We start from the raw sequence: 22,226 nt of genomic DNA, 5'->3' as shown, positions 1-22,226 counted from the left end.
GTCCTCATATTTTTAACAGATAGGGTGGACTTGGCAAACTTCTTATGCTACACTTGGGTGCCTCTAGGTCTGATGGAAGACCACTTTTCCTTTTATTTGACTACTCACTTTTTTCCAAACCCTAAACTTTAAGCAACTGTCCCTCTTCTCTGACTGAACTCAAATAGCTAGCCCTGATCCTTCCAGAGCCAAGATCTCAGGACCCATGCCTCCCTCAATACCCTCAATAAACTTGATCCTTCCTGGTCTTCCACTGCTCTTTGTTTTCACTTCCTCCTCTGAACTCACAGCCCTTAGTGCCTCTCCCTTCGTTCACAATCAGTCTTTCAGTGCTTGCTGACATTTCTTATACAGAACAGAGCTGTTACTTATCTTTTTTGTTGTTATTTAACGTTTCCTGTTTATGGCTTATTTTGCCAGTGTTAGTGTCAGCTCTTTTGGAACAGGAATGCTACCTATATTGTACTTGTTAGTTTGTCGAGACTTTAACAGTGTTCTGATTTGTTGACTAATTGATAGATTGTCTAAAACAGCTATAAATGTTGTGAGTGGCTCAGATTCCCTTGTGTCTTACAAGAATACTCTTAATAGATTCTTAATATTCCTAAAATATTTGTTTACACAGTAAAACTTCCAACTTATTTATAATATTTTCAATAGTAGACCCACCCACCCTTGCTGTTTCTTCCTTTCTTGTTATCAACATAATTACTGGGTATCTTTTATGAATTAGACATGATACCAAGAATTAAAAGACTGGAGAGGTAGTTTGAGTAATTTAAGGGACACTGAATTTAAGTGGCACCTTTAGCTAAAAAAAAAACCCTCATGTATGTATACAATCTGTCTCCTTCTTAGGTGACTGTAAGGCAGGTCAGAGTGCTGATGACTGTGGAGTGGCTAGGTATTAAGAAACCACTTGGGGGTATTGGGGGTATTGTTCAGTGGCATGTCCCACCTACAGACTTTGATTCCCTGCCTTCTGGACAAGTGTTCTTTGCACAGTGTTGGCCGTCATGATAAGCACAGGAAAGGAACATTACATGGTGAGGGGCAAAAGCAAAACCGACTCATTCTTTCATGCTGTCCTATGGGACAGCTTTTGGGAAACGGGATACTCTATTTAACAGCCTGTAACTTACCCATCACAAGAACTTAAATGACTGCATTTACTTTTCCTTTAGATAAGACTCCTATCTTGTATTTATTTCTAATTGTTTTAGCAAATGGAAACATCTTGCTATGCATGTTCTTGAAGGTTTTTGAAAATCCATAGCATTTAAACGTGCAGTAGAAACGGTCTAATTAAGATGAAGTAGCTGACAACTAAAGCATAGTGTGTTGAAATGAATTTTGCATATCAACGATTAATGAATATTAGAACTTGGTTATCATTCTACACAGGTTTTACAAATTAAAGAAATATATATTTAAGCCAAAGACTTTTGAAGGGTTTGGGAATAATTCTCATTTATGCATGTATGTGTTATTAAGCTCCTATTGTATTAAAACACTATCACTACACTTTGGAAGTGACAAAGTGAAGGAAATGAAAGCACTCCTCTCTTTCAATTCTTATACCCGCTTCATCAGCAAATCCTGATACAGGCCCCTTCTCACTTCTTTTCTATTTCCCCCTACTGTTCTCCCATCTTCGAAGTGATTCCTTGCAGTCTGTTTTCTGTACAGTAGTCAGTGTAAAGTTTCCTGATATTAAAAAGTAATAAGACATCTCATGAAATACAGAAACAGTTGTCATAGAAATACAAGAGATTATACAAGAAGATGTTTAAGCTTTAGAAATATGTGAGTATAAGAGTCATGTCCTGGTTGTAGGTATTCTGACACACTGTGTCATGAAATCTGTGAAAAATCATACGTTTCAGAAATAATATTGAACATAACAAGCTTAAATGAAGCAAGTTAAAGTCAACTTAAAATTGCGTTCCTCAGTTGCAGTAGCTACATTTCGAGTGCTCCATAGCCATATGTAGCTAGTTGCTACTATATCGGACACTACAGATATAAGCCATTGCCATCATCACAGAACACACTATATCACAGTCCTAGAGAGTCTTTATCAAGGAACAGGAATCAAGATAAACAACAAAAGAACAAAGTTTGGTAATGAGGCTAAGCAAGGTAAATCTAGACAAGGAATTTACGTACTGAGCAAGAGACACAACTGGACGAATGGAATTTACTCCTTTGTCAAAGACTTCCTGAAGCCCTGCAAGGAATTACATAATTACTGGTATCTGTACCTGTGTTAAATGTGTAGTATATCCCAGCATGTGATAAATGTGCTAAATGGTTTGGGGGGATAGAAGGGGCCATTGAAAGATTCCATGGAGAAAGATTGCGATAACCTGGTTCATGAAGTATTATTACTAGAATGCATGTGGTGGTGGTTGGAATCTTGAATGCCTGTCTTCTTTTCTCATTTTGCTGCCCTTCCATACCATTGGAGATATAAAAAGTATCCATTTTGATAAATAGCCGTCACACTCCTATAGGGCTTAGGTGTATTTCAGCATCTCTTTTTATGTATTAAGAGAATACAGTAAAAGGCAAATAACTGGTTTACTCAAACTGAGTCAGAAAACATAAAATCTCTAACCTTGAATTTCATTAAGTTGAATTATTTTGGATTCCTTAAGCAAATATGACTCAGATTGTACATGTAATGTGCATTGGAAACAATCGAAACATGTATATGGATACAATCCCAAATACATAGAACGGTGTTGATGTGCTTGCAGCACGGAGCCATTTTGGTTAGAGGATTATAATAGCAGCTTACTTATACCTTTGGTGAGATGGTATAAGCTAATGATGTAGCCGTTAATTTGAATTTAGCAGACATTTTAAATATAGGTTTCTCTTACAGAGACAAAAGTTGCAATTTAAAGCTCTTTGGTGGTCTAAAAACAGCTTAATTCTGTAGTAGCATGGTAATAAGTCCTAATCCAGCTTATGCAGTGATTGTAGTATGTCATGTTTGCAAGAGATTGCACAACTGCTTTCTCTGGTTTTTATGTTAATTTAAAAATATTAAACATAAAACCTTATAACATCTTCATGCTGAGATAAACTGTTCAATTTAACTTGTGCTCAAGCAGCAGCTGTCAGGAATTATCTTGTTCCTAGTGCTTTTTGCTATCACCTCGTGCCCTTTCCTGTTGGAGACACAGTGTGGGATGATAAAGCTCACCTTGTTAGGATTTATTGCTTAAGTAATACCTGTGGCAGGATGAACATTGGAAGCCTAGGGGTTGACTGCTGATTGAGTGATGTCATTCATTGTATCATTATTAACTTTATTTTTTAATTGGTCGAAGGGGACAAAGTAAAAATTGCCTATGAATCTTACCTGCATTTTGTGAGCATATTCGTTACTTCTTTTTGGGTGTCACTAACTCAGATATTTGACGAATTGCTTGTTGTCCACTTTAACTACTATTTAACAAATGAAAAGCAAACAGAATCTCTGTTTTCCTGACAGAGATAATTTCCACAGTTTAGAAGTAGGGCTGTTTCAAGATTAGTTACACAAGGGAAATGATTTTCCTGTTAATGACTGAACAAACTGAAGGAAGTGTTGGTGTGGGCAGACCCAAATGGTTAATATTCTGAAAATCACTGCCACCTCACTTCTGAATGTATTACGTTCTTTCATTTGGGAGGCTTTATTTAGAACGCTCAACTTTAGATCTGGATTCCTTGATTATGGATTAGCTAGTAAGTAGGGTAAGGAGAGGAGAGATGTATGGTAGGAGCAGAGTGCAAGGCTCACCTTGGCTAAACATTTGCTGCAGATGGCCCATCCTGAGCATAAGTCTCATGTAGGAAATTAACAATTGGATTATGATTAGAAATACATATATGATGAGAGGGTTTTTTTACTTATGAAATGTATTTTTCCCTTCCACTCACTGCCATTTAATGCATATTCCCTCAAATTTGTAATTATATAAATATATAACTAGATAAAACTTTGAAGACTAGGTCGATGAAATTACAATATACCATTCATTTAGATTAATCAATTGTTAACATTTTACACATTTTTAAATATCTGTCTATGCAAATATATACTTATAAATATTTATTGTTATTAGTAGCCTTTTGTTTGAACCATGTAAGAATTAGTTGTAGACATCATGACCCTTCACATGTAAATAATTCAGTATGTGTCTCCAAAGAATAAGGTTATTCTCCTACATGACCGTAATAAAATTAGTATACTTAAGAAATTTAAGATTGATTCAAATTTATAGTCTTATATGGAATCCATATTCAGAGTTTCCCTATTATCCTTATAATGTCCTTTATAACTATTTTTTCCTCATCTAGGATCCAATGAAGAATCACACATTGTATTTTGTTTCAGTGTCTCTTTATTTTCCTTTAATCTAGATTTTATTTTTCTTTAGGACATTGACATTTTTGGAGATTGAGCCCAGTTATTTTGCAGAATATTTGTCTGCAAATATTGTTTCCTCATGACCAAGTTCAGATCGGGCATTTGTGGCAGGAGAACTACATTGGTGATTTGTGTCTTTGTCAGTGTATCACACTGGGAAATACACATCACGTGTCCTGTTACTGTTTATATTAAGTTTGATCACCTGGGTAAATTGATGTCTACCAAATTTCTCCATTAAGGTACCATCTTTTTGTTTTTTTGCAGTTAGTCATGTGGGGGCTGCATGTAATGAATTTTCGGCCTTCTGTGTGAAAAACATTGAGCTTGCTCAGGTCTTATGATTAAGAATGAGTCATTGCTTGCAGTAGTATTGTATGGAGGTAGAGGAGGGGGTGTTACTCAATAATTAGACCCACAAGTCACCGTCCATTTTATTTTAAGGAAAATATTGATTGATTGAGATTAATATTTTATTGTTTCTCTACTAAGGATCGGATTTATAGATAAGCAAGTATCTTCATATTTCAGAATTTTCCATTTAAGTTTTAGAAAGGCTTATACTTGGTGGTGGTGGTGGTGGTGGTGGGAATATTTTTGGACAAAATAAGGCATTTTTTTGATCACCATTTTTCTGTGTGCTTTAGTTGAATACAAATAGACAGTTAAAGATATAAATACGTCTCCTTTGTAAGGTTTTTTTTTTTACTTCAAAGCATTAAACCATGATATTAATACAGCCATGTGGCTTTAGAGAGAGATCATGGCCTTTTGGTCTTTATGTGCCTTTTTTAGTCCATGAGAAGGCACCTGAATTCCTACTTATGATATATGCACTTATCATGTCATCATTCTTCCTGTGTGAAAATCATATAAACGCCTGAAGTTAGCCATTTGACTTATCTGCAAGGGAAAATTTATAGTGGTTGTAATCATGGTAATAAGAAGTATGATATTTTGTATTTATCAAGTACACAAAGAATCATTTGCAGTGTTTAAGTGGTCCACAGCCAGTTCATATCCGTGGCATAATGAAAGGTGCTTCAGGCTGTCGAAGACCAGGAGTCTCTGCTTTGCCACTTTGTACCAGCGTCAATTTACCAGTGCCACTTTCTACCAGTAAACGCAAAACTCTTAACCTTGTTGAACCTCATTATGTAGAATGGAACTAAAGCTGTAAGGGTCAAGTGATGCTACATTATGTTGTAAAGGTGGCATTCTATCAAAATTGTGCCATCTAAATGTCCTCAGCTGTTCAGGGACTGTAATTTGTTCCTCTTTTGTGTCCATATGTGGTAGGCACCTCGTTAGGGAAACGTTTCGAGGTTGTCCTAGAGCGATATTACTCCTTTCGGGTTTCTTTCTGTTAATTCTTTGTTTATGTCACAAGTGCAGGTAGCGTTTATCCTGATGGGCTGTCTTAGTTCATCTTCTCTCTTCTTCCCGGTTAGACTCTGGCCCACATTAGGCATTTAGTAAACGTTTGTGGAATGAGTAAGTAAATGACACTGTTTCATTTATAAGCATAATAGGTAAGCTTTCAGTTCCTTTTTTTTCCCAAAGATAAGGAATCAGCTTTCTTCTTCTTCTTTTTTATATTTATTTTTTATATAAGGAGTTTTATAGATCATACGTTGCTGGATTATACATCTGGTGCCATTAGCAGTCCAGTAATGGAGAATAAAAAAAAAATAATAACAATAAGAAAACCACGAATATTGCCAAACCGTTAAGAAAAAGGGAGAGGTGGCAGATAGGGACAGTGAGAAAACATGCCAAGAGAAAAAGACCACACTCAATAAGTCTGTTGCATAAATCAAAAGGGTTTATGTCATAACATGAACATGTGCCATTCCTGCTCGTATATTGAATTTCAGTAGTTGGTTGCATAAAGAAGTAAAGTGTAATGAAACTGGCAAGCAAAGTATTCCCCAGTCAGCCTTATCTTTGTTCCATTTGTCCTTCAGATAGAGCTTTTCTTGCCTTTTTCAATAAAATCCATCCGGCTTTTTTTTTTTTTTTTTTTTTTTTTTTTTGCATCTCTCAGTAACTGAGCTGAGAAGACCAATGAGATTCAGGGCTTTTATAGTTCTTAGCAGCTGCTTTTTAAGAGATCAAAACTTAGAATGCTGCTACATGGTATTAAGGCTTAACTATTGATGTGTCCCTATAGGGGATATGTTTTTTTGGGGGGTAGGAAGAGGGAAAGGGGGAGGAGGGCGAAGGATGACTACTTCACACATACTTGGGACAGTAAACTTTAATCTCCTTGTTTCCTAGGATCCTCTTTGCAAGCTCAGTGCTGAACCTGACTGAACTGACTGCCCTTCGGCCTGACCTTGGGAAGTTGAAAAAGATTCTGTACTTCCATGAGAACCAATTGGTATACCCCGTCAAGAAATGTCAGGAGAGGGATTTTCAGTATGGATACAACCAAATTCTCTCATGGTAGGTATAGATTGTATCATTATATTTAGTCCTTTGCTAAAAGATTTCACTTTTAAATCTGAAGACCTACTGTACACTTATTTAGAAAACATCTTGAAATAGGTGCATAAGTGTAAACATACCTTCCATGGTAGTAATTGCTTGTGCCTTTGCCGTATATATATATACACATATACATATATACATATACATATACGTATATATATACACACACACAGCTAATCCTCTTATAAAATACACATATGTAACAATCTAATGATGTATGTTGAACTAGTTATCTATTTTCTACAACATTCAAAATAGAATCAAAGTGTCCACAAGGCGCCATCTTTACCCCTTGATTCCATCCTGTATTGTAAAAGGGGTACTTTTAGAAAAGAGCAGTTAGTCAGTTCTCATCCATTCTCATTTACCAACCACTTTCAATATATCCAGCTGAAATCAAAATAGAAATTTATAGAGGAATAAGTAATAGACCAAGGGGTTTTTGTCTTTTTTTTTTTTTAACTGTTTGTAAGAGAAAACTATGGGAAATGAATCTTTAGGTGGTTGTTTTTTTTTTTTTTTCCCCTCATTGAGTCTTCTGAAATCGCACAGCCTTAAAATACCATGACATTTCAAAGGTGATGGTCCTTCTCTGTTGTTACTTCCACAAAGTGTATCTCTTGAAGCTTAGTTAATGAAAGAAGTTAATAACAACTCTGAAATGGCTTTGCTGGTGCATCCTATTCACATAACTGCAACAATCAAATAGAATCAATTTGGCAGTGATAGGGTACATCCTACCTTTTTTTAATAGTTCTTAGCAATTGGGATTCATGATGTGTTTAAACAGACTCCCAACTCCTACAGCATATTCCATAGTTTAGTTGACATAGAAAAACAACTCTATGGTAATATTTCCGTGTTTCGAGCATTTCGTAAATGTTTTCCTGCAATCATTTTTACAAGCTGCTTCAATTGTGAAGTGGCAGTGCTATCAAAATAGAGTGGAACTGCTTCACGTCAAATGTCTCATAAAAAAAGCAACCGTGTTGAAATTTCATAATAAAATTAAAATACTTTATTTTATCTTGAAACAGAGAAGGGAAATATGTTTTAAAAACAAAAATAAAATCATTCTGTGCCTTATCAATATGGAAAACATTTGTAATATTCTTTTGATTTCTTGAATTAGCATCATTCTTTTCCTCAGATAGTGTGTGTTTATTACCCCTGAGAAATAACTGGGGAAAAAAATTAAGTCTATTTTTCCCTTTATGGGTGGCTTTAAAGTTAATGGAAGTTACACCCACTCATATCAGAGAGGAAATGCATGAAAAGAATATTTCTGTAGACCGTCTTGGATATTTAATTTAGCGGAGACTGGGTTTTTAGGAATGTAAGTAGGTTGCATGCCCTAGGAGGGCAGATGTCTATAAAAAATTTCAGCTCACTACCCCTCATCTCTCTGTTTTATAAAAGATTGTGTTTGGTTGAAAGGAATGAGACTATAAGGGTTCCAACATGATTTTCCGGCATTGCTCTTCTTAAGAGGGTAAACCGATCAACAAGCTCGGAGAGAAAGAAGGGGACTCGATCATCGGTTGGCCTCTTAATGAGAAAAAAATGGTTCACAGTTGTCCAGAGGAAAAATAAGAGTGTCAGGAAGCAGTCCTGTTTCAGATTCTCTTCGAAAAGTATGACTCTTGCTTCCTCAAATGTTTCTTTAGTTTTCTTGCTGACTTCTGCTTTTGTTGGCACTGTCGGATTTCTTTCTTGACCGTGTGGCAGTTAAGGACTTTAGAGGTGACTGACATAAGCACTCACCTTAAATAGAGGTTTCACTAGCCCTCTGACTTATGAACACATGTCGTAACAGTATATTATGACCTGTGGGTCGCTATTACAATATGTGACATATGGTGAAAACAGACTAGCTGTAAAACATCCTTCAACTTTTGGTATATTATTATATTGGCTTCCTTATTGCTTGGTGTTGTGTCAGCACTTCTGTGACATTCTTTTGTGTTATCCGTGCTGTTATCACCCCTACCCCCAAATTTCCACTAGGTTGCAACTAAGAAAAAAAAACTTGTATGGAAAAGCAGTTTTGCAGGGGAGGCATAAAGGTGGCAGTTCAACATTCCTTTTGTAGGTTTTTTGTTCCGCTGTGTATTAATAATAGGAACTTTGGCTGTCCTCAGTAAACGAAGGATTTGCTTTGGTATTCCTATTCTGTAAGCTCTGCTTATTCATTTGTGTTTTGCCATCTTGCAGACTTTTTAGTTTTCTTGATCTGTCATTTTTAGGGTGAAATAAAATTAACTGTTGTTTGAACTTATATAGCTTCTCACTAAAACGTTTGTATGCATTTTGCTGAGATCCCATGACACCGAGACCCTAAATCATTGCCTAAGGCAAAAATCTTTGCTTAAATCAAAACAATTATTTATTAAATCAGTTTTTTGACTCATAAAGGGAACATACTCCATATTCAGGTTTTATCCAGCTTGCCCATGGTTATCATTCGTGTTCATTGGTTCTCAATAAAATGTTATGGGCTGTTTTGAACACTATTGACATAGTTATGACACCTAAAATTTGTTTTCACATTTCCTTATAATAATGTATTTTAGATTATTTTTATTTAAAAAATATTAAAGGGAGGAACGCAATATATCCATCAAAAGTAATAGCTAAAATTATATTTATTTCATTTACTTATGAAGGTCCATGGTATTGTGGTCCTTCTTCTTTGGCCACCCCAAATATAATATAATAGTGAAATAAGTTGTTTGTAGAGATATCCCATATAATTCTTCCTGTACAGTTCCAGAGCTTTAAAAAACCTAATGGTTTCTTGAAGCAAGGACTAAACACGAAATAGACTTTAACCACGTTTTGAAGGTATGCTCTTGTGGGAAGTAGCTTTATCTGAACTCATCTCCTTGAAGGTAGTGAAAGGGATTGGCAGACGTTCTCTTTAGTGTAGTATGGTGTAAAACGATTTATATCACTGACATAGAAACCCAACGTGGGTATTTGGGCCATAAAGGAAAAGGTCCTGCTGTACTGACTGTTGATGTTATAGAAAGTCCTGGCATTGCAGAAAAATAAACTTTGTTTGGAGCCTCATAAGATCCCAATAAATTATTTGATTCCTCTCCTGCCTTTCTTTCCTGATGCTAGAAATCAAACTTACCACGATACAATGCTAATGAAACTGATTCTCTGTTAGAGGCATTTTAGTAAATACTGTGGGAAGTGCTGAGTTCTTTGCAAGCCCAAGGACAGTATAAACTCTGATTAACACAGAGGACTTAGGCTTATGAAAAATAGCTGTGAGTGAGTGTGGGTTCATCATTTGCATTTATCCTTTCCCTTTACAGCCTGGTGGCTGATGTGGTGGTATTCAACTCGGTTTTTAACATGGAGTCATTTCTCACCTCTATTGGAAAATTTATGAAGCTGATTCCTGATCACAGACCCAAGGATCTGGAAAGCATCATCAGACCCAAGTGCCAAGTTATTTACTTTCCCATCAGGTTTCCTGATGTGAGCAGGTCAGTATGTTTGACTCTGTTTTCAATATTGTATCATACTTTATTCACCAAATGTATAGAAATTGGTGGTGTTCTTGCCAATTTTAACTTTTCAGCGTAAGCATGGTTAATTGGAGAATCGAATTCTATTTCACCATGCTGTGATTTACAAACATTTTAAATAATCATGTGTCCAACCTATCACTGAATGGTTAGTTCTGATATTGAGTTCGTCCTTTCTTTTCTGTTATTTATTGCTGTCCCAAAGCAAGCTGCTTTGGCTTTTTAACACTTACTGTTTTGTTTCTTTATTTGTTGTTTTGTTGCAAAAGTCATTCATTGTTAAGCATGTTTCTCAGCCTTTGCATTCAGCTTATGCCCATGGGCTTATATGTATATAGCAGACTGTTCTAAGTAAATCAGTGTTAAATTGCACTGCTTGGGTTACTTTCATTCCCCATGCTATTTCCTTCTATTTTTTTCCTTTTTCCATTTTTTTTATTATTTATATTATCTTTATAAAGAGTTAGGTCTTCTATATTAGGTTGCAAATACACTTAATTGCCATTTCTCTTTCTCTGTTACTAAGGACATTTTTTATTACCCCTGTTGCTAGGCCCACCCTGAATTAGCAGTGGATGATGTGGCTCAAAGGGAACATTCTCAAATTCCTTTTCACTTCTGATTAAACCTAGCAAAACGGTTTTTATTACCACTAGGAATATTTCTCCCGTGTGAACAGAAAGTTTACTTCAGTGGGATTCATCCTAGCTGGTGATGCTGCTGTTTGTAACTGACGATGTCCTTAAAAAGAGTTCAGGGACAGCTGTTTGTTCCCCATCCCTGAAATGAAATCAGGAAACAATTTAATGTCTGCACATTATGCAGGAGGTCAGCATTATTTTCTGTATTCTAGATTTAGATTTTGCTGTGGGATCAGTAGTCCTCCTCAGCACTCTGAATGCTGATTTATTTCAGGATTTTACTAGTTAATATTTCATTGAAGAAGAATCTGCCTAATACCAAGTCAAGTTAGTGAGTCATAAAATTTGAGTTCTACAACCTTGCCCAATTTTTACTTTATGGAGTTCAGAAAACAGAGGCCCAGGGAAGCAGGAGACTGGCTTGCACTCACACTGCTGATTATTGTCACACACTGGATTAAAGTTTAGACCCTATGACTTTTGATCCAGTTTTATGTTTACTGGTCATACTTCCTATCAGCAAAGGTCATATGTCAAAAACATTTAATCATTTATGTGCAGTTTTGACAACTATCAGGCTAAGTGACACTAAGATCAAATTCGATTTTCAGTTACACATGTGTATGTATAAATATATATATGCATATATAGTTGTTGTATTTGTATATTTATATATATAATATGTGGGATGAGAGAATTTCAACTTTTGGAAAATATAATTGTTACACTTTAAGATCTATGATGAGCTAAAACACAGTTTATGTTTTAGTCCACATTTTTAAAATATGAACCTTATTTTTTGATACATTTTTAAGTTTTTCATATAATATATACTCAAAATGTACATCTTTAAGTGAGTACATAATTATACTACATCTTAATTATTACCACTATAGAATTCCAAATAAATAATGTATTTTAAAATTCATTTGCATCTGATATATTCCTACAACATCATATACTTAATACACCTGTGGCAATTGAATAGTTTATTAATTTGGACTATATTACCATAAATAAATTTAGCTAAATGGAAGAAGGTTAAGAAATATTGTGGCCAAGATAACATTCATAAGCAAGGTCTTAGCCCAGAGTGTTATTTGAATTATTTTCAAATGGTAATTTGCTTTATCCACCCCAAACTCATATAGTGTAAGTAAGTGATTATTTGCATGAATGACAATCATTCTAATGCCTGCAGTCTTAAAAGAGTATTATTTTGTTGAGATGTTGAAAAATATTTAGTAATTCCAAAGGCAACATAACCAAGATGATGGAAGAAGAAAAAACTTTTGAATGCTCTTATCTCTGTCCCTATACAAATATTTTTGGTCATGGCAAAAATAAATTTAAGTAAAAACAAAGTGGAAGATACAATTAAATTATTAATACAATGTGCTATGATAGTGTATACTCTAATGGATATTCATCAGAGAAAGGGAAGAGCCATATTTCAGCAAAAAATATGAGGATTTATAAAGTTGATAACAGTTATAGTTCAGAGTACATCAGTCACATAGGACTTCAGAAGGATTGGCTTTGTGGCAACAGCTCTTACCTATTGCTCTGCTCGCCCCTCACTGCCTCGTTCTCAAAGGCCAGAAAAATAGTAGCAAGAAAGAATATCTCTTGAAACTATCGTTAATATGTGTTAAGCATCTGGGGATGGGAAAACTCTTAAACACTGTAGACATACATACATACATTGTGTTTGGGTCTTGACTGCCCCTTGCTAGCTCTGCAACCTCTGCAAGTATAATGACCCTGAGCCTAGGTTCTTTAATGATTATGATTATTACATTTACGTCATCACCTCATAGGCATTGTGTAGTGACTAAAGGAAATAATGCATACGTGAAATGCCTAGCATAGTGCCTGGTATGTAATAGCCCCCCTAGTAAAGACTAATTCATCTTATTAATTAACCCTCTCCCATTGTTATGTAACATAGCACATTTATTGCCACCTGAATATAAAGGACTGACTTCCTCTCTACCCTCTCTTAATTAGCATATGAAAATAGAGAAAAATTCTGCCAAAGGAGCAGTCTAATATAAATAGAGAGATTCATTTATTATTCTCTTTATCATCCTGACTCAGTCTTTGGGCCTCATAAGACCCTACCATCCATTGATGGGGCCAGTTCCTTACTTTGAGATGCTCTTCGTGTGCCAATTTTCCTCCTTCTTCCTTGAGCTTAACCTCCATATTTGGTCATCATACCTGCTGTCTTGCAGATACTCTCAATTTGTTTGTACTTTTCCCTTAATTTGATTAGAAGAACATCCAAGAACGTACTTATTAGTCTACTCTCAGTTCATATGGTCCCTGAGAGCTGTCTGGCAAACAGACCACATTTCTCATCCTATAGATAACTAACGATGCATTTTTCTTTCTTTGTAAACTGCTGATTCCAAATATCCTATCTTCATTCTCAGATCATGACTGAGAAAATAGAAACAATCATCAGAGAATTTATATATGCTGCCACCACCGCGTCTGCCCATCCATGTGTTCCTGGGTGCATATTCTCCTTCTTTGCACCTGTTGTGTGTGTGTGTGTGTGTGTGTGTGTGTGTGTGTGTGTGTTTTAGTTTTTTTAGTGGTCATTTATTTTTGAGAGAGAGAGAGAGAGAGCCAGTGCATGAGTAAGGGAGGGGCAGAATAAGAGGGAGACACAGAATCCGAAGCAGACTCCAGGCTCCGAGCCGTCAGCACAGAGCCCGATGTGGGGCTTGAACTCACAAACTGTGAGATCATGACCAAAGCTGATGTTGGACGCTTAGCCAACTGAGCCACCCAGGTGCCTCAATTCACACCTGTTAATAAGGACGAACTGACGTTGCTTCTGTGTAAGGGTTTTGCCCCCACTTTTGCCAGAGCTCATCCTTCTTGCATACATAAGACTACTATCCTAGCAATGTGTCCTTTGTTCTGCATCATCAGTTCTCCTGTCTTCTGGATCATTACTGTTAGCATAAAAGAAGTGTTACTAGTTTTACATCTTAAAAAAAAAAATCCTTTCTTGATTCCACTTCTCCCTTCAGAAACTGCCTGTTTTCTTTCTTTCTGTTAGTAGTGAAACCTCCTGAAAGAGTTGTTTATACTTGCTTCTAATTTTATTCCTACTGTTCTCTCTTATAGCTACTCCACTGAAATTGCTTTTGTCGAGGTTACCAATGACTTCCATGCCTCTCTAAATCCTGTGGTCAATTCTCAGCGCTCATCTTACTTGACATAGCAGCAGTGTTTGATACACTATGACACATTCTTCAGTTGACTGCTAGGACACACAGGTTGCTACTTCTCAGGCTTCTTGCTGGTTTCTCATCATTACCCTGGCTTTGAACTTCAGACTGGCTATTGGCACTCTTAACACTTAAGGGGCTGGTGGAAGAACAGCCCAGGAGGGGCTGGTGGAAGAACAGCCCAGGATTGAAGAGAGGAGAAAAAAGAGTCAGAAGGTCAACATTGAAAGAATTATCCTCTGGAGCAAAGGGAAGAAGACTTTAAGGAGATGGTCAGTACTGAATTCAGAGGACTAAGATTAAATAAAGTGATGACTAAAACATATCCTTGAATTTGACAGTTAAAAGGTCAGTGGTACCCCTATCCTGCCTTCTGTTAACTCACAAAAAAGTTTCCTATGTTCTTTCTGACAGCCAGAGAAAGTTAGGCTCCAAGTCTGGTTGAGATCTCTCTCCTTTCCTCTTTGTCTCTGTCTGTCTGTCTGTCTGTCTGTCTCTCTCTCTCTCTCTCTCTCTCACACACACACACACACACACACACACACGGATCCTGCTCCTTATGGATGGAAGCACCAAGGTTCAGAGAAGTTAAGTGTCTCCTGGTAGCCACACAGCCAGATAGGGACAGAGCAAGAACTGGAACTCATATCTCACAATCTCCATCCCATGCTTGGCCCACCACTTATTGTGAATGCAATTTCAGAGGTCTTGATTATCTGATTTCTCAGCTGACAGCAGATTAGCAGCATCAAATTGGGGGTGCGATAAAGGCAGGCTCACTGACAGCAGTAAAAAGTGACAGCTGACTGACAGCTCGACAACAAGGGAGGAGAGAGATAAACTATTTAAAAAAATATATGAGAAGTGAAAAAGCGTAGCAGCCTGAAGCCATTCTATGGCAGGGCAGGCAACTCTGCACATTGAAGAACCCTGCAGACATTTCTCCATGATTGTACGGCTTGTACATCAAAAGGAGGACTGTGATTTATTAAAAGAGATTAAATGGTAGCCAGTAAATTCTGTTTAAGAATGTAGGGAAATGCGTAACCCACTTTTGGCAGAAATGATAAATAACAGCAAATGAAGTTAAGCATCATGCCTTACTCTAGGATGTACACGAGCCGTATTCACCTAAAGGAAGATAGTAAACATCTGAACCTTCATATGCAGTTTTAACATCTGTAAGCTTAGGTCACCAGAGAATATTTCAGTGAGCTATCTTTTTTAGATCTTCCTGATGGAGGCTTTTTATGGACAAGATCTCCCTTTGCTGTCAGGGTGGGAGTGTATACACTCCCCCTTTGGTATTGAAGACATCCAGGCCTGTCAGATGATCAGTGGGCAACAAAACAAATTTTGCAATATTAATACCATGCTTTAGCCTGTATGGGCTGGTGTACCAGAATACCATAGACTGGGTAGCTAATGAAAAACAGGGATTTATTTCGCATAGTTCTGGAGCCTGGCAAGTCCAAGATTAAGGCCCCGGTAGATTTGGTGTCTGTTGAAGGTCTGTTTTCTGTGTTTGTGCAGTGTTCTCACATGATGGAAGAAGGAACTAGGGAGCTCTCTGGAGTCTCTTTTGTAAAAGCACTCATCCCATCAGTGAAGGAGTCACCCTCATGATGCCCAAAGGCTTCACCTCCTAATACCATCATGTTGTGGACTAGGGTAGGATTTAAACATAGGAATTTTGAGGGAGTAGAAATATTCATCCTGTCCCATGCCAGAAGATAAATAGGATCTCAAGACTTGATGACATGAGACTCATGACTGGGAAGCCAATTCTGTGTTAGAGGATATAGATTAGATTGAAAACTAAGGAAATTTCACTGTATATATCAAGAAGGCAAATCTCACGTAGAACTCCATGGATGTGCGATGCAAAGAATAAAAGAAGCAATCCTGCAGCCAACTGAGCTGGACATTGGCTAGAAGAAGCCAGTATTTACCTTCTCTAAATCAGGTAGCTGCCATACAGGCAAGGCCTCATACAACTAGGAGATTTACATAGCCAGGCCTTTGTGTCAGTCTTGGTCTAATGAAATCAGAACATCTGAAGAATTGGTAACTTGCTTTCTGGCAATGTCATCTTTAGAAGGTAGAGCTAACCATAACAGTTAACCTTACTGATTCTTATTTTAGCCCTGCATTGTGGCTAAGCCTATTATGCGTATTTTAGCATTTTATTCTTCCAAAAATTCTAAAAGCTATTTTCCATTTATAGTTTGAAGTAACTTAGCCGTAGAGAATGTAAATAACTTTATGCCTACAGTCATACAGATAGTAAAGGTAGAACAAGAAATCAGTCATTTTTAATCCATTTTAGAACCCAAATTCTTTTTCTTTAATTCATTATTTCTATATTGCATGTCCCCCAAAACGAGGTTCTGGTCCCTGATACTTGACCCTGACCACTGAAGAACAAATGATTTTTACAAGTGAATTGACAGAAATATCGAATAAAAGGGACCATGTCATGGTAATGTTATAAAAGAAAGGACTCAAGACTTTAGAAAGCCAACTTTTAAAAGGTAGAAGTTTTAAAAAGGAGGATACTGAAGAGGAATGAGAAATTTAAAAAAGAATTCTGATGGTAAAATTGAAGATGGGCCTAAAGAAGCAGAATAGAAAGAATACGTCAGTGATACAGCTGTGGGCTTAGACCATTATTTCGTGTATCTGAATCCTTTTTTTTTTTTTCTATTCGTATTTACATCTCATTTATCCAAAGTCTCTTCCCTTACAAGTAATTGTATAGTGACACTCGTGTTACATAGGGCAGTGCCTGTTGCATCACATTAGATGTTTAGGATGGAGTTGACTGCATCAGCCTATCATCACACTTCTTCCAGCTGCCACCTGTAAGATTTGGTACTGAGGGACTGTTCATGATTTTCATAGAACGAGATCATCCCCACTCTCAACAAATTGAATCACAGAAGAGTGTATTGTAGAAATACGGTGAATTACAAAGCGGCATTTCCTATTCTTGAAAAAGATCAGGCCTGCTCAAGGAATTCCCTCAGGGACCATGAGTAGGGAATATCAAAGTGGCTATCATCTGCTTCAAGTAACCTAAGGGTGGAGTAAAGGTGAAGAGAGATAAATGCTGGAGACTGTCAAGTCCTGATACTTGTATGTATTTATTACTTGCTTACCTTCTGAGTCCCATTATATTGTGAAAAAGCTTACATTTTTTTATTATACTTGCCCATAATTGTTCTAAAAGACTAAGTTTATGTGTTTCCAGTGGAGACCACACAGAAAAAAAAATCATCCAAATTTAATGAAGAGATGAATGGATGGTATTTCTTTAGGAGTTGAAGGTTGGACTTGGAAGCAAATTGAAGGCTGTATACTTTACATTGAAAAATAGGAGCTGTATTTGGGGTTCAGGTCCCATTTAGGGACCATAGAGAATATCGTATCAATCTTGTTATGATCCGTAGAGAAGAATTTCACATGCTTCTGTAATCATTTCATTACCTATTCTAATTTTCCACTGTATTGGATTGCCAGAGTTGCCAGAATAAACAATAGTAGATTTTACCTGTGAATTTACTCATTTCATAGTAGCATTTGCATTCTGGGGACAGGGGTTATATAAATAGCTTTCCTCCTCCTACATTTTTGACAGCAAAGGAAAGAGAAAAACAACGTTGGTCATTTGGAGTAATCTCAGTTATTGAAACCTTAAGAATTTCTCTCCATGTTTCTCTCCACCTTTTCCATGTAGCTAAAATGTGAAGCCAAAACAGAGGTCTGTGGACTTCACGTAACTATTTTAGAAACAAAAATGGAGAATTTTAAAAACAGTGTGAAAACTTTAAATGAAAACTCTCAGGCTGTGCAAACAAAGGCGAGGAGCCTAAGGGCTTTTTGAAGAATTCTTATTAAAGAAAACACTATTTTACATTGCAAAGCAGATGTGTCACAAAACAACAGCAGATCTGTAATTTGAGAATTTGTGGATTGATAGGACAGAAGGCAGCCCTCGTGGCTCCCCATAGAAAACTTTGTTTTCTGCAGTCAAGAGTCCTGCTTTTGGGGGGCAGGAGTTGCCAGAAAACACCTTAATCTTCGCACCATATGAGGTCATGTTTCTCAGATATTTTTGATGAAGTATTAGTTCAACATATTGCTAAAACTACCTCCTTTGCTCCGTTAGGTAATGAAATGGGTCTGTCTTCTTGAATATTAACGTAGGCTTGAAGTAGAAGAAGAAAAGTTTTGCTTTTACAAATTTAAACATATCCATATTTGCTAACAATTATTTTGGCTCTTCAAAATGAATGCAAAAATGTGTTTCGTTTGAATGTCATTTAAAAAAATTTTTATAGAATCACTGTACTAAAAAAAAAAACTTTTGATAAATCATTCCAATGTTTAACACCACTCACTTTCACGAAATCTCCTTTATATCTAATGCAAATCTTTCATGCTGTGTTATATTCTAACCATCTTCCTCTTACTATTCTTGTGAAGAAAAGAATTTGGTTTCAGCATGTATATACAATTCCTTTGTTGGCCTGAAGTTACAAAGAACAAACTCTTGCTTACTCAAAATGTATTTTTAATGAAATTATTATTCATGTTAATGCCTAATTACTGCCATTAGATTTCTGCTGTCTAGTTTATGCAATAACAATAACCCCACCCAAAAGAAGTCCTCCAAATTCAGCAGCAGCAGCAACAGAAGCTATCCTTTCATAAGATGATTTAACCCTGTTCTCAAGTATAGACAATGTTTGGCTTCATTGTACATCAAAGAGTTGATGTACATTTTTTTTTTAATTTCCTCTTTGTCCTGTCCAAAGAAATCTGGGAGGTAAGAAGCAAAGGCCACAGATCAAGGGGTGGAGAAATGACTAAACATCAGAGAACTTGCTCAGCTAGAGGCTGCATCATCCCTCCAAAAGGAGTCGTGGAACAGGGCTGCTAAAAAATGGGGATGAATGCCATGCCACAAACCCAAACCATAGTTGAGGGGAGTTCAGCAAAAGGTCCATTTAGGATCTCTTCCCCTCAATGGGCTCAGAGGCCATCCCTGAACTTCCTGTAGCATAATGAGTGATCATCAGTGTAGATCCATCCAGGCAAGAACAATTTATGTTATATACTCCATTCATTACATGAGGGTTATATACAATTCATGTTAGAAAGATTTCAAATAAATTGCTTTGATGTTTAAAGGGTCAAGTTTTGGTTCTCTTCCTCAAATCATCCCATTGGGGGTAACACTGAATAAAAAGTGGGAGTCAGCAGGGTGGTGTGCAGTGACTCTAGTTTGTCTGATACCACGCACTACTGCTCAGCCCAGAGCAAATCACTTAACGTCCCAGAACTTCAGTTTTTCCATCTGTAAAATGGTAATCGAAATAGTACCTACGTCTTCGACTTACTATGCCAGTTGAGATCATTATTACAGTGTGCTGACTGAGCCCCATGCCATCAACCTCGTAAATGTTAGTCACATGCTCATGATTTTATTTGTACTCCCATCATCACCATTTTGGTTATCGGTTGACAGGCTTTTTGATGACCTCACCCATTCAGTATGATTCCAGCCTCAAAAGTAAGGGGAAACAAAATTTTGAAAACCCTAACAGTTTTATAGAATACATGAGGATCTGAAGCTTACCAGTTCAAATAAGGGTGAGGACTGTCTTATATCCTATCAATCCACAGAACCGCAGTGCATGAGAGGGCATAATTCAGCAGTGCATGCAAGAGAAAGGCACACGGGCCGTTTCCACATCTGCCGGGCACCTGTGATACGTACGCATTCCTTGTGGTGCTGGAGTGTGGTGGGGTGATTGGTACAGAAGTCATTTTCGTTGTTCAGTGTTCTTTTGAAGACTGCTGGGGAGTGTTTTAGAAAGTTTTCCATTAAAAAAATAAACTATTTGGAATGTACCATTCAGCAGTAAACTGCCAGAATGATCTCTGAGACAGAATGTCTTATTCCCACAGAAATTCCAGATAAAAGACTTTATAGGAAATTCTTTAAAAAATATGTTTCGAAGTAATTGGATGCAAGAAAATAAATTTAATTCTTTGAGGTTTATTCATGTCTTTTTCACCCAGCATTTATTAAAAGCTTGCTATATTTGTATGATAAATAGAAGGTATATATACCTTCTATTATAGATATAGATATAGATATAGATATATATAAGGATATATAAGACAGGATTCTTAATCACAAGAGCTTTGTAAAAGTGATAGGTGTAATCAGGTATTTTTAGGTTTAAGACAGAAAGGACAACACAGATGCTTTTTATGGCATTTAATCTGGGCCTTAAAGACAGTGACTAAGTTTTGGGTATAATAATAATGGCGATCACCTATCAAGTGCCTTTTCTGGGCATGCACTTTATGTATGTTACTTCTAATCTTTACCAAAACCCTGCAAGCGCGGTACTATTATCCTCATTTTACAAGTGGGGAACGTGAGGTTCAGAAGGTTAAGCTTGCCTGCAATTGTACAGCTCCCGAAACTATCTGGCTTCAATATGCTGCTTCCGTTAATGCCATGTTATTTCTTACTATGAGGGAAAGGAGGGTGGGTTAGAGTAAGTGTAAGCACACATTATGGAGAGAGAATAGTTACAACCAGATTTATGGCAGTGAACGATCATTGGGCCTAGAAGAGATTAATTACCTTTGACGCAATTGAGCGAACATGTAGCAAGATTGGAGATGGAAATTAAGGCTGAAGAATTTGGACTTCAGCCTATAGTCATTTGGGAGCCACTGTTAGAGCATGGAATGGGGAAGTTAGTAATATTGATGAGAAAGGAAAGAGGAGGCAGAGAAACAAGTTTTGCAAAAATACTAGCCGAGGTTGTTGAAGACTTGAGCTAGGGAAGTAGCATACAGATGAGAAGGAGGAAATACACATAAATATTCGGTTGTCGACTTGGCAAATTGACGTGGCACCTTAGTGGATGGAGAAATGGTCTTAGATGATCTTGAAATGTTAATTATAGTGACCGGGGGGAATATCTGTCCTATTGGGATTGAGACATAGATTTGCTTGTGCGAAGGTGGTGAATTTGGAGTTTTATACGTTGAGTCTGAGATGTTGGCAGGTCATTTAGGGGGAGCCGACCAGCAAGAAGTGTCCGCTCTTACCCCAGTGTCAGCATTTGGAACTTTGTGTGACTTGTTATAGTGACCTGCATTTCTAGACATTTTGGTTGGATTTGCTCCTTCCTTCGAGATGCTCGACAAAGCCTCAAATTTAGTTTTGCCAGGAAAATCCAAGATATCTGTTTCTTGTCATTTGTTACCATCTTAAAAACCTGAGTTCAGAATTTGTGAAAACATCAGATCTTTTGAGCTCTTTATTTCTGTATAAGCAGGAATTTATTAAACTATCCTTCCTTTGTTTTCTCAGAGGTCAATAACTGAGTCACTTTGGTCCCATTGGACAGGGAATCCTGTGATCAGTACCGTGTAATGAAAATGCAGCATGGTATAGTGCCTAAGAAAACTGACTTGATGTCAGGCACAGCTGTGTTTCAGTACCACCTTTTCTATTAACCACTTGGTTAATATCACGAAAGTTGTTTGGCTTCTCACACCTCATTTTTCTCCCTCATCTGTAAAATAGGGGGAGTAGTAGCAGTCTCATTGGTATGTTATAAAAATTAAATGAGATATGTGTTTAAGGTACTTGTTAAAATGCTTGAAGCATAGTGAACGTTAAATAAATGCTACTTGTTATTATTATCATCTTTAATTTGTGTATCCCTTCTCAAAATATCTTCAGTGCTTTCATTAACCTATATGTAATTAATTTCCTGTAGAGTAGGAACTTTGCCCCAAATTGTAATCCTGTATGACTTCAGTAATTTAAAATTTTTTT

The 22,226-nt window shown here is 36.8% G+C and overlaps 1 protein-coding gene across 13 annotated transcripts in view; it reads left to right on the top strand.

Annotated features, from left to right (window-relative positions):
• The window catches only part of GTDC1 (glycosyltransferase like domain containing 1), a 422,851-nt gene that overhangs the window by 185,280 nt on the left and 215,345 nt on the right, over nt 1-22,226 (top strand). For all 13 annotated transcript variants that reach the window (XM_045033733.1, XM_045033732.1, XM_045033729.1 and 10 more), the window contains 2 exons: nt 6,707-6,874; nt 10,246-10,419. In XM_045033733.1, the coding sequence (XP_044889668.1) occupies nt 6,707-6,874; nt 10,246-10,419 (342 nt within the window). The remainder of the gene's footprint in view (nt 1-6,706; nt 6,875-10,245; nt 10,420-22,226) is intronic.

The sequence above is a fragment of the Felis catus genome, chromosome C1 (assembly GCF_018350175.1).
Source record: "Felis catus isolate Fca126 chromosome C1, F.catus_Fca126_mat1.0, whole genome shotgun sequence".
In the NCBI taxonomy this organism is placed as follows: Eukaryota; Metazoa; Chordata; class Mammalia; order Carnivora; family Felidae; genus Felis; species Felis catus.
The sequence above is the reverse complement of the archived record's forward strand: the minus strand, read 5'-3'. Positions and strand labels throughout refer to the sequence as shown.